At 47.7% G+C, this 12709-nt stretch overlaps 1 protein-coding gene and 1 long non-coding RNA gene across 2 annotated transcripts; one reads left to right on the forward strand and one right to left on the reverse strand.

The window, feature by feature from the left end:
* Positions 1–2556: 2556 nt before the first annotated feature.
* On the forward strand, positions 2557–4452 carry LOC123427379 (B-box zinc finger protein 20-like). Its single transcript, XM_045111403.1, has 3 exons — positions 2557–3059; positions 3151–3510; positions 3954–4452. The coding sequence occupies exons 1-3, from the start codon at positions 2853–2855 to the stop codon at positions 4137–4139; spliced, it is 753 nt and encodes a 250-aa protein (XP_044967338.1). The 5' UTR covers positions 2557–2852; the 3' UTR covers positions 4140–4452.
* A 6493-nt stretch (positions 4453–10945) lies between these two features.
* LOC123430593 lies at positions 10946–12106 on the reverse strand. The gene is made up of 2 exons (XR_006622962.1): positions 11773–12106; positions 10946–11451 (listed from the first exon to the last, which is right to left on the reverse strand). It is a non-coding gene; the product is annotated as an uncharacterized LOC123430593 (long non-coding RNA).
* Between the last annotated feature and the right edge of the window lie 603 nt (positions 12107–12709).

Below are 12709 nucleotides of genomic sequence, written 5' to 3' on the forward strand. Positions count from 1 at the left end.
ACAAAATAGTTTCACAAAAGTGATAATACACTCCCTAAGACAAAAGATAAACACATACTTAGAAACTAATCGAACAAAATAAAACAACATGCATGCAAACACGACCAACAGAAATGTAAAGCTCTTACCTTGATCTAACTTTTTTTCAACTACAACACCTTCAAAATAGTTCCACGAAAGTGATAATACACTCCCTAAGACAAAAGAAAGAACATACTTAGAAACTAATCAAACAAAATAAAACATCATGCATGCAAACAAGACCAAAAGAAATAAAAAGCTCTTACCTTGATCTATCTTTTCTTCAACTGCAACGTCTTCAAAATCTAACTTAAAACCATCCAAAATCGCAACTTAAACCTTCATATGAACTAGTTCTTGAGAAGAGAGTGAGAAAGAGAAAGAGAAGAGGGTGACACAGAAGGCAACAGCAGGAGAAGAGAGTGAGAGAGGAGGCATCGACGCAGTTCGTTTATAAAGAAAAGTTTCACACTCTTTCGTCGGTGAAGAGAGGGAAAATGTGCTACTGTTTCGTCCGTGGAGACTGTCTCAGCGTAGGAATCAACGAGCCTCGAAATCAGCGCAGTCAGTGGCAATCAGCGCGGCAACAGTACGCGCCGCTTCGTCCCGAGGCGGCATGTCCCACCTGGCCGCCAGATGCCGAGGCGGCAGGGCCCTCCTCTCGTTCCCGTTACGCTCGTGGCGGCAGCCCTGTCGGCCGCCTGCGCTCGTGGCGGCAGGCCCCAGCCGCCTCGGGCGGTGGTTACGCATCAGCCGTCACGGAGGGGTGGGGTCCTTTTCTTTTTTGCGTTCGTAGCTGGTATTTTTTGGCAATCACGTTCGACAGGGGGTCTTTTTGGACAAAAATTCCTCAATGCGAGGACCTGGACTACTATATTTTTCTTAGGGTCTAGGCGATTGAGGTAAGCCGTGACATCAATCGGAAGATATAAGATATTTGGGCAAATCAGTGGGATTAGATTATGCTAGAGATAACCAAGTAAACAACCGGGGACCATAGCCGTAGCATGTTCTGGATGCATATACAGTAGACTCTACAATTATTATATGTACAATAATGGGTGAAGTGGAAGTGATCTTACTTTTCAATTTCCAACCGTGGCGCAAAATATTTTAAACTGCCTGATGTGATGCCATGATCTAAGAACGCTCTGTCGACATGTGGAACATGATTGTAGTATCATAATAATATTGCACAGTGAATGGAGAGTGACTTGCCATCACTCCACCGAAAACCTCACATATCTGAAAGCTTCTTCGTGCAGTATGCAATCTAGTATGAAAATGTAGCATGTAGATTCCGGTGCTTTTCGTCTTAATGAAATCGAGGATGACCCCCTTTAATTATTAGCACAACGATAAAATAAAGACTGATAAGGTTGAGGAGGGGAGGATAAGGGGCGGCATCAAGTTGGAGGACGATGCCCTTGTTGCGACTTGCGAGCCTGACCTGGATCAGTGGATCGCCCATTCGCCTCTGTCTTACCTTTGAGAGCTCTGATCCCCAGCGCCAGCCCATTTCATGGCATGCAATTCAGGGATGCCTAATCATTGAGCCGCAAAAGGGCTTTTCCCTGAACTTTTCATCAGTTCAGTCAACCAAAAAACGAGATAACGTGATGTGGAATAGGTTATCGGTTCAACTCGGCATCTCCGTTCATGTGCTAGCAGTTGTAGACATGAGCAGCTAAAAACTAGATACATCCGTATGTAAGTAAATGAGTAAATCTCAGACAACTAATTTAAAACGGAGGGAGTAGTGCAGTACTAACATCTAGCAAGCCCTTGTCTTCCTTGTCGCCGGAAATGTCTCCTTTCACTGAATGCCTATGATGGACTTCGTAAATCTTAAGATGATAGGTCGGTTCAGTCTTTTCGAAGGTGTTCGTAGAAATAGGATATGCGTGTGTATGTTCATAGGAATGAGTGTATGCGCATGTATATGAGTGATTGCGAGGATTTACATGTTTGTATGCTTTGATTGCCTTGTACACTTGTACAGAGAGCTTAGCTGCTCCAAGGTAAGCACTTGCACAAGTTGATCGGGTCTGGATAGCAACAAAATGTGGTCCCAAAAGCGAATGCACTTTTCTTTCTTTTTTCTTTTGCATCTGTTTTGTTGATATTGAAGCATGATAGCAACCAGTAAAACACACAATAAAACACTAGAATAGGCAGGGTGTGCGTTTTTCAGACCTACTCCGTCAGAGATATAACTGTGGTATGATCACGTTGTTTTCCTCTTTTTTTTTTTCGAAAAAAGGAGGTTAAGCCTCCCGGCCTCTTTGCATCGTTGCGGTCTTTAAATTCGTTGCAGTTGGCTGTGCTATAAAGAAGTTCTTTTACGAAGAAAAATTGTACTTCTTTTACAAAGAAAAAGAGAGTACGGATAGATCACACCGTACAGAGACTTCATTCCCACTGCATTCATATGCACCAGAACCGAGAGGGATGCAATCAAATGCATCTACCAATGTGTGCTATCATATCATGATTCATCAGATCTATCAGAGATCAGGGTAAGCTGGGTAGGCCAGCATAGACCCCCCTGGTTCCATCTTCCAAAGTCAAAATCCCCATTGCCCAAGCAACAAGGCCTCTCATCATTTTCTCTCCTTTTCACCTCACCGCCAACGGTGACATCTCCATCCCCAGAGTACACGCACCGCGCTCTCGATATATAAACACCTCTCGCGTGCAAGTGCAACATCTCTGACCGAGAGAGCCCGAGATACTGGACCCGTGACCTACCTTGCCCATCTCTCTCTCTCTCTCTCTCTCTCTCACCGGCCCCCTCCATCTCTCGCGCGGTCGATTGGCGAGATCGTGCCATGAAGGTGCAGTGCGACGTGTGCGAGGCGGAGGCGGCCACCGTCTTCTGCTGCGCCGACGAGGCCGCGCTGTGCGGCGCGTGCGACCGCCGCGTCCACCGCGCCAACAAGCTCGCCGGCAAGCACCGCCGCCTGTCCCTCCTCGACCCGTCTCCATCCTCCTCATCATCGCCTTCCTCAAAGTCGCCCCTATGCGACATCTGCCAGGTGAGATATACAAAGAAGAATTTCCGGGGAGTTGCGTGTCATTTGTGTTGTGCAACGGCGGAAGCTGACGTTATCTCGTCGTTGGCTGCAGGAGAAGAGGGGGTTCCTGTTCTGCAAGGAGGACAGGGCGATCCTGTGCCGGGAGTGCGACGTGAAGGTGCACACGGTCAGCGAGCTGACGAGGCGGCACGGCCGGTTCCTGCTCACCGGCGTGCGGGTCTCGTCGGCGCCGGCGGAAACCCCCGCGCCGTCGGGTCTGGAGGAGGAAGAGAACAGCACCAGCCCCTGCGACGCCGACGACTCCTGCAGCGGCGATGCCAGCGCCAGCGCGAGCGACGGCAGCAGCATCTCCGAGTACCTGACCAAGACGCTGCCCGGGTGGCACGTCGAGGACTTCCTCCTGGACGACGCCGCCGTCGACGTCTCCTCGAACAACAAGCCGTATCATCAGGTCAGTTCCAGACTTCCAGCCCACTGCAAGTACTACTGCTCGAGAGCACCATCACCACGAAACATGCATGCTCCTAATTCTCTTGAGCTCACAATCATTTAGATAGTTCATCTGCGCTATGACCAGTAAGTAACCACGCCCCGCTCCCAACACTGTTGAGCTCGCAATCATTAAGGTTGTTTGTTGTCATGCTCGCAACTAGCACCGAGAAAAATCCGAAGCCAACGACCAGGGTGTCAGGATAATATCTAGTGGAGAGTGGAGACCACCAGCACCAAGATATGATGATGCTCTAACGCAGAAATGGCCATGGGAATATCTACTCGCTCCTGCCACTTTTGGCATTCCAGATTTAACCCGTATATATACACGCACAAACAAGAAATGCAGATTTCGTTTTGTTGTTGTTGTTGCTTGGACTAATTTGATATTCTTCTGAGCAGGGAGGAGGGCAGCAAGAAGGGTACCCGGCGTGGGCGGGCCATGGGCAGGTGATCGGTGGCGTGGTTGTCGCCGCGGGTGAGCGGGCCAGGCAAGAGCTGTGGGTACCGCAGATGCACGCAGAGGCGGGGTGGGCCGGCAGCAAGCGACCTAGGGCGTCGTCTCTCGGCTCCTCCTCCTACTGGTGAAAACGTGCGCTTTCCAGTACCAGTACTAGTACTAGTAGTAGTGGATAAATCGGCGAAAATCAGATAAGATGAGAAAATGACATGGACCATGAATTTTTTGTTTAGTACTGTATGTAGTTGCTCGCTTTGAAATTTTCTGCGTTTTGTATTGCTTCCCGAATGTTGTCGCTTCTGAGAGTCTTTGGGAGCTCTGGATCGTTAGACTGTCTGAATTATATTAGGCAAATACTCCAACGCTACCGCATAAGACGTCCGTTTTGTCCAATTTATGACTATATATACATAAAACAAGGGACATACTTATTTTGGTTTCGATCATCGGCCGAGCCCCCCTCCCCCGATCGTGCCCCCTCATCAATGTATATTAATAGAGTGTCTATGTGTTGCTACGGGTCAATAAATGAATTTATGAAAAAACTATCGTCCGCTTTATTATATACAAAACAACGACCAACATACAAGCAATCACATATAACACATCATCATCACACGCAACACACATACACACACACAAGTCAAAAAAAGGAAGGCAAGGAACAACAACACCCCCAATCGACCACCAAGCACAAATGGACCAATCACTTGGAGTCGACGAAGACCTCCGCCGTGAGCCAGGCACTGTGAAGAACCGAAACAGCACATTGACGAAGCATGTACTCCAAAGTGGCGGCTACAAGAAGGATATGCCACCAGAGTGTTGCCACCGCCCGATCGTGAGGATCGAATTTTCACCCGGAGCAACATGAAGGACATGGTGCGATCATGAAGGAACCTTCAAGGAGGTACCTCTGCCGAGCCAGACGCCAAAGCACCAGCAGCCGCCACCCTACATCCAGGCAACCCTGATATCATCCAAAGGCCCAGGCTTTGTCCTGACCAGCAGCCCCAGGTTACGGAGACACCAACAGCCACCATTCCCTGAACATCCTTAAATATGAGCCACTTAGCACCCAACCGACTAAAAGGTGAAGAGAAGGAGTGGATATCACCCACGACAGGCGACCCCTCTCCGATGACGGGTGGTTCGACCATCATCGAAGCCTCCCGTCGATCCAGCCAACATCCCGACCAGACACCTTGCGCCGCACCAGCTGACTCGGACCCACAGAAGGCCACGAGCAGCCGCATGTACACCGATGAGGGGAGCAGGATGACCATCATCCGCAATCAAGAAGTCCGACTAGAAATGTCATCTTGTGCCGCTTACCATCATCCAGGCGCCGGAGTCAGAAGGGCCTACCCGGAGTCCGAGCAGCATGTGCCACCAGATCCTTATTCACATAGCCGCCCCGCCAAATAGATGCCCATAATTAATTGCCCATGTGTTGCAACGGGTATAAATATACATGTGGCTCAACATTAATCGTGTCAAACATTTTTTTTGTATCCTCGTTCGCATTAAGAAATATTGTTCATTTTATGTACCGTTAAACCACTATTCTTCTTCGTCTTCCTTTGTCACGCCCAAGATGCGACCCTATCCTCAATTTGACACGAAGGCCTCGTCACGGATAGAAGCGCATCTCGTCGTGTCGCAAGAATGGATATCGTTACAAGTAAATGTACTGAAAAGATGAGATATATATACAGAGTTGGCTTACACTCGCCACAAGCTACATCAGAGTCACATCGATACATTACATAATCAACAAGAGTAAGAGCAGGGTCTGACTACGGACGAAAACAAACGAGAAAAATAAGAACGACGTCCATCCTTTCTATCCCAGGCTGCCGGCCTGGAACCCATCCTAGATCGATGAAGAAGAAGAAGAAGAAGCAACTCCAAGTGAACAATCAACGCGCTCGAGTCAAATAACCTTTATTTGTACCTGCAACTTGTGTTGTAGTAATCTGTGAGCCACAGGGGACTCAGCAATCTCATTTCCAAAGGTATCAAGACTAGCAAAGCTTAATGGGTGAGGCATGGTTAAGTGGTGAGGTTGCAGCAGCGGCTAAGCATATATTTGGTGGCTAAACTTACGAGTACAAGAAATAAGAGAGGGAAGATCTACGCATAACGGACGTGTCTACTGATGATCAAATGAATGATCCTGAACACCTACCTGCGTCAGACATAACCCCATCGTGTCCTCGATCGGAGAAGGAACTCATGAAAGAGACAGTCACGGTTACGCACACAGTTGGCAAGTTTTAATTAAGTTAACTTCAAGTTATCTAGAACCAGTGTTAAACAAAGTTTCCACGTTTCCACATAACCGCGGGCACGGCTTTCCGAAAGATTTAACCCTGCAGGGGTGCTCCAACTAGTCCATCACAAATTACCACAAGCCGCATAGAAATCCTTAATCACGAAGCTCGCGATCTCGTCGGATTCCCTAGTGGAAAACCTCAACTCTGAGATTACCCAAAGCATCACCGGAATCCCGATGCACAAGATATCTCGTCAAAGGTAAAACTAATCCAGCAAGGCCGCCCGATGTGTCGACGATCCCGATAGGAGTCGCGTACCTCGTTCTCAGGACACGACGGATAAGCGACGCGTACAAGTGCCAAACCTCGAGTTTCCTCGCGGTGGCCCCGCACAGTGCTCTATTTTGGACCAACACTCATGAGGAGCACTGGCCCGGGGGTTGATTAAATTATCCTCGGGTCCGGAAAGTCCCTATGCAATTTTATTAGGTGATTAGGCAAATGTAGTACCAATGTTGGGCCTTGCCAAACCAGCTTTAATCTAAAACGAATTATCAAGGGGGTCCCCATAACAACCCCGATCGTGTTAGGAGCGCTCAATTATGGAACATAACACCGGTAGCCGGAAACTAAGGGGGCAAAGGTGGAACAAAACACCAGGCTAGAAAGGCCGAGCCTTCCACCTTTTACCAAGTATATAGGTGCATTAAATTAAATAGTATTTAAATATGGTGATATAACAAGGAACCCATGCTTTCACATGGAAGCAATGCACCTGCAACTAGCAATGCTAACAACAGGGTTAAGCAAGCAGTAATATAGCCAATCAGTGGCTTGCTAGGTTGAACAGGTTGAAGGTTTCATGGCATTGTTGAGAGGCTGATATTTAACATGTGGTAGGCAACGAGACATAAACGATAGAAGCGATAAACTAGCATGGCAATGATAGTAATGGTATCTCGGGAAATGATCATCTTTCCTGAGATCCCGCTTGGAAGAAGAATGCCTCCGTGAAGCAGACGAACCGACGTAACCGAACGGGTCCTCACATCCGACACGCTTGCGGAACTCTAACGAGACGGAGGAAAACGGAAACAAGCATCAACACAGAGAATTCACCACACGGTGCACAACACATATGATGCATGAACGGTCTAATGCAAGGCATGACAATCACAACAATCAAACACTACACATTAAGTGAAGTTCAATTTGCAACGAGTTGCATGTTGACGAAACTCCACGTTTAATTATTTAGTTCTATCCCGATTAGATACACGGCAATATTAATATTGTCAAACATGCGAGAGGTGAAGCAGAAATTAATCTACCTATCTAGACATTTTAAATGAGGTCGGAAATGACATATAGCATCTCCGAGACGACCTCATATGTTAATTTACAATTCTGTCCAGATCTGAATTAACACCTTTAAATAGTTTTTAAACATCAAAACAAATAGGTTTACATGATTCTACGCATCAAGGCAAGCAAGCTACACATAAAGAACATCTCCAACGGAGCTACGGATCAAAAGATACAAGCACCGCAAGATATGATGGCATGAATGCAATATGTGTGCCACGACGGTCACGAGCACTTCAGAACACACAAACAGCAAGAGAAAATGAAACTACACGAGATTCTAAGCAAGTTTCATGTAGGACACGATCAAATCGGAGCTACGGTTCAAAAACTACAAGCAAAACAAGAAATGACTACAATCTGCCAAAATCAGCCACATAGCATCTTCTACACCCCACAACTACGAGCTACACCACTCCGATATGCTCAAGCAAGGCATGGCACAGAAGAGGGCAAGAAGCACTACTACGAACAGCTAACAACAACTAGCGTGGCAGCAAGGAACACTAGGGAAAGAAGTCACAAAATGGCTTCCCACACACTATTTCAGACTTAGTGAAAATAACACCTCATGAAAGTGCAGTTTTCAGTCTGAAGGCATATTGACAGCAGAAAAAACAATAGCTACAGGACTTCAAATGGCATGAAAATTTACAGCATGCTAGAGAAATACAAGGGGTACAACTAACTCCATTGGACCAACCTCAAAAGAGCTACAAATCACAAGATACAAGCAAGACATGGCAGCAACAAAATAATAACAGATTCCAGACTTAGAAATATTTCAGCTCCTCTAAAACAGCACTATTTCTAGCAACTTGAGAGCAAGCAAAACACACCTAAACATGCATTTCTATTGCAACTAAAAATACCAGGGGCTAAACAAAACACCCAAGAACAACTCCCTACTTGACAACTAATTCAAACGAGGCACGGAATAAATCCTACGAATTAACCAAAAGGGCAACTTAGCAAAATATCTCGCGAACTAACTTGTTCTAATGCTAAAACTAATTGCACAGAAAAATCCATGGGATTTTTCTACCCCGGAAACATATAAAATACGTGGGGTTTGCAACACAAAAATAAGCCACACATTAATGCGAGATAATAACCTATACGCGGGAAATTAAATTACCGGCAATTCCTACATGCAAAAATACGAGTGACCGCTCTAAAATACACGGAAAAATAGTTCCTAAAACATAGGCATTTCTAATACGGCACTCGAGCAATCCGGACTTGCACGAAAAATAGATACGGGTCGAAACCTATTAGGACAGCACGCAAACCTAGGCATACGACATGCTAAATGACCTCAAGTAATTATGCAATTCTTATAATCGGGTTCTACTCGTAAAACTACCCCAAAACCATATAAGATACGCCTCGTTCCGACTTACGGTTAAAAAGATACGAACGTTTTAAAATACGTCTATTTATCTGGAAAAGAATTAAATCACAGTAATTATAAAAACCCTACACGGGCCGAAAGTGGCAGGCGCTACATAACAAAACAGCGCACGCGCAAGGGATAGCTCACCTTGGGCCACAGGCCGACGGTTGAGGCGGAGGCCTCTTGGGCCGGCTCGAGGTGGGCCTGGGGTCGGTGGTTGGAGCGGCCGGTCGCGCGGGGTAGGCCGAGCTGGGCCGAGGCGGCGCTGACGCAGGAGGCCGGCCCACGTGGTGCTGGTGAGCGCTGCGCCTGGGGTCGTCGTCCTCCTCTGCTCCCGATCTGGGCAGGAGGCAGCGCGGCTCAGGGACCTGGCGCGGGGGCTCGCGCCGGTGAGGGAGGCCAGATCCGGCCGACCTTGAGCGGATCCGGGCGCCGGGGACCCATTCCCGGCGGAGCACAAGGCGGCCGGCACGAGCTCGCGGCTGTAGGGTTCGGTCGGCGGGAGGTGTTCCTGCGGGGGGGGGGGGGGGGAGAGAGCCAGCGAGGTGAGCAAGAGAGGAGGGCCTTGGGGGAGAAGAGGCCTCGTCGGGGCTGGCCTAGAGGTCGCCGGCGTTGGGGCATCTCAGCGGGCGGCGACCGGCGAGGAAGGCGCGGGGCACTGGGCGCAGGTGGCGGGGCTGGCCATGGACGGGAGCTCAGGAGCTCTGGACAGAAAGGATGCGGCGGCGGATGGGCTTCGACGGGCCACGCGCGGGCTCGGGCGGGCCCGGCGGCTGGAGGTGGGAGGAGAGAGCGGGTGGGGGCGGCTAGGGTTTCGGGATGGCGCGGATTCCGAGGTGGAGAGGGGTTGGTTGCCTAAAATTAAGGAGGAGGTCTATTTATAACAAATGGGGGGGGCTAGGTTTAGCGGTTTTCCGCCCCGGATTCAACGGCGCAGACGGAATCGACTAATTCCGAACGCATGACGGACGACTGGCTCTGTAGAGTATGAATCTGGAGATGAGAGGGAAAGCGGGCGGCGCGGCAACGATTTTTTTTAAAACACCGGAACACGTCCGACGGTAGACCGAATACGGTGCCGCTACGGTCGACCGTTCGGGTACGAGACAGACTTCGATCGCGACGAAATTCGACAAGTGGCCTAGATATATTAAAATAACACCGCACGTCAAATCTCAACCCGATCAGAGAAAGTTTAACGCACACTTTTAAAACAGGGTTTCGACGGTGCCGCGGGCGCGTGCGAGTGCGGTCGGGCTCGGAATGGACAACGACGAGAACCGGCGACTACTAACGAATGCAAGTTTTGAAAACTGACGGCAACGGAGATGCCGATGCAATGCTGATTATGCGCATGATGTGATGATGATGCGACAAATATAAATAGACACACGACGAAAACGGAAAGAGAGAGGAATCTTCTGGAACGCCGGCATCGGGTTGTCACATCCTTCCCCTCCTCATCTTCACCAACTATCTCTACTTTCACCATCCAAGCTCGCTGCAACAATCAATCGCCCATCCAGCTCAAAATCCCCCAACCCTTCCACACCCACACTATGAATTTTGAGGGATTATTTCCCATTTGGTTCTCCTTTCAAAGTCCTCAAACACTAAGATCAATGTAAAAGTAATTAGTGTAAATTCCTTTATGCCCGCACACAACTACTATGACGACCAACTCTTCCATCTCGCCTACATGATGTGCGTCACTCCCACAATTCCCCCTTACTCTGGTGAGGCCGGCATTACCTCCAAACATTAGTTTGCCATCATTGATTAATTGGCATACTACACACAAACATATATGATAAAAGCTTCTGCGATTTGTCAATACAGAGGTAGAGCAACACGAAAAATAAAAGGTCATGCTTCTCATCTTCAGACATCTGCATTTAAAAAAATGGTGATAGCCTTATCAAATTTTGAAGACTCGCGTCCATACCAAAAATAATCCATGCATTGAGGAACACCATATAAAGTAAATTGGAATCCAAGAAAAACTAATACATAGCGACGACGACATAGATGGCTACTGGATGGCATGAGGCATTGCCTAGATGCACGAAACATTCCCGATCGTGCACAACTAGCCAAGAAACTTTGGGTCAAAACCAGGGTGTTGGTACCTGGAGCAACGTCACCCTCACATTGGAAAGTGCCCAACCCAACTCCTCGTGGCTACCTCGGCCGCCACATGCCCATGCTCATCTACCACTTGGACGCATGATTTTAGAACATACATGCATTTCGAATGACACCCTCCCCGCTTTCTGAGCAAGATGGCCATCCACCGTAGCTTCTCCAGAGTGAGTCCTTTTGAAGGCGTTGTCGAAAATAGCATCGATGTGGCGTTACTCCTTTCTCCTCGTGACTTTTGCTCCATTTACCTCCTTCTTCCTATGCCATTTTAGCAACAAGATAATTTCATTAATAATCGGTAAAAAGGTAGATTTTAGTATAATAAAACTGAGTATCTTGACAAAGTTGTAATAGAAATCAAATTTCCGCACAACAAGATATTTTAGTACCTTCTAAAAAGAATAGTACAAGGCCAATCTTTGAGGCAAACCAAACAATATCATCACAAGTATGAAAATGAACCTTTAGTTGCACCAGATGACTACCCTTGCCATCTCAAAATTCAGGCCTCTCCTCTTATCCTTCTCTAACCATGCATTGAAAATTGCACAAAATGCAGAACATGTACATCAAACCAACCTTCATCAATGGACCTTTTTTGAACCATAGTCGACTATGTACATGGTACAAAGAAGGGTTAAATTACTCCAAGTTGTTGATTTCTCCATAGAAAAGTCCACCGTGCTCTAGTTCAAGTGTGAAAAAATAGAATCCATAGTTTTTCCATTTGATGAATCGCACACTACAGAAAAACAATTACATTCAGATAGCTATAGTAAAATGACATTCAGTTAACTACAAAGTCAAATAAACAGTACACTTATAACTGCAAAATTTCAGCAATTCCATCAGAACAAATTCAGAAAATCATATTATAAAAACATCACCAGGAGCACAAATGGACAATCTTTAAGAAGAAACATTCTTTTGCCACTAGGTGAATTGTAGAAAAATAAACTTATAACCCCCCCCCATCATCTGTGGCAGGATCATCTGCCCAATAACCCTAGCTAGCATGCCAAACCACACAAGATCCCACAGGCCCTGAAACTAGCGGGGGAGCAAAGCAGATCTAATGCCTTCTAGCTCGAGCAGAGCAGAGCCTAGCGGGAGACGGAGCAGAACAAAGCAGGGCATGGCGGGGGCAGAGCTGAGCACAACAGAGAAGGAGATGGCTCACAATAATCCGGTGGGATGGGACCAACGGGCGGACGAGGTGAGCTGACGGCGGCGGCACCGGTGGGAAGAACTCCGGCGACGACGCTGCGGCTAGTGACATCATCGCCGGACGCAGCACTCCTCTCTCCTCCGACAGGACACAAAGGACGTAACTGACGTGAAGCTTTGCTCCGACATAGTTAATGCAGGTGGCTTGAGTGCGGTGCAAATAAGGAGAAATGCATGAGTTTTTCTGCAAAAAGAGTGTGCCAGGATTGGTCCAGCCAGTTGGCATGCTGCAATTGGCTCAAGACCAAAACGTCGTGATCCATGCAAGTTCTAGGATGGTTTGATCAAA

Source organism: Hordeum vulgare, chromosome 2H, assembly GCF_904849725.1.
Source record: "Hordeum vulgare subsp. vulgare chromosome 2H, MorexV3_pseudomolecules_assembly, whole genome shotgun sequence".
NCBI lineage: Eukaryota > Viridiplantae > Streptophyta > Magnoliopsida > Poales > Poaceae > Hordeum > Hordeum vulgare.

Bases quoted from the DNA above. Each gene is read 5' to 3' on its own strand.
- LOC123427379 (XM_045111403.1), top strand. From the start codon at position 2,853: ATGAAGGTGCAGTGCGACGTGTGCGAGGCGGAGGCGGCCACCGTCTTC. The intron at 3,060-3,150 runs GTGAGATATACA...CGTTGGCTGCAG, and splicing joins CCCTATGCGACATCTGCCAG to GAGAAGAGGGGGTTCCTGTT. The intron at 3,511-3,953 runs GTCAGTTCCAGA...TCTTCTGAGCAG, and splicing joins ACAACAAGCCGTATCATCAG to GGAGGAGGGCAGCAAGAAGG.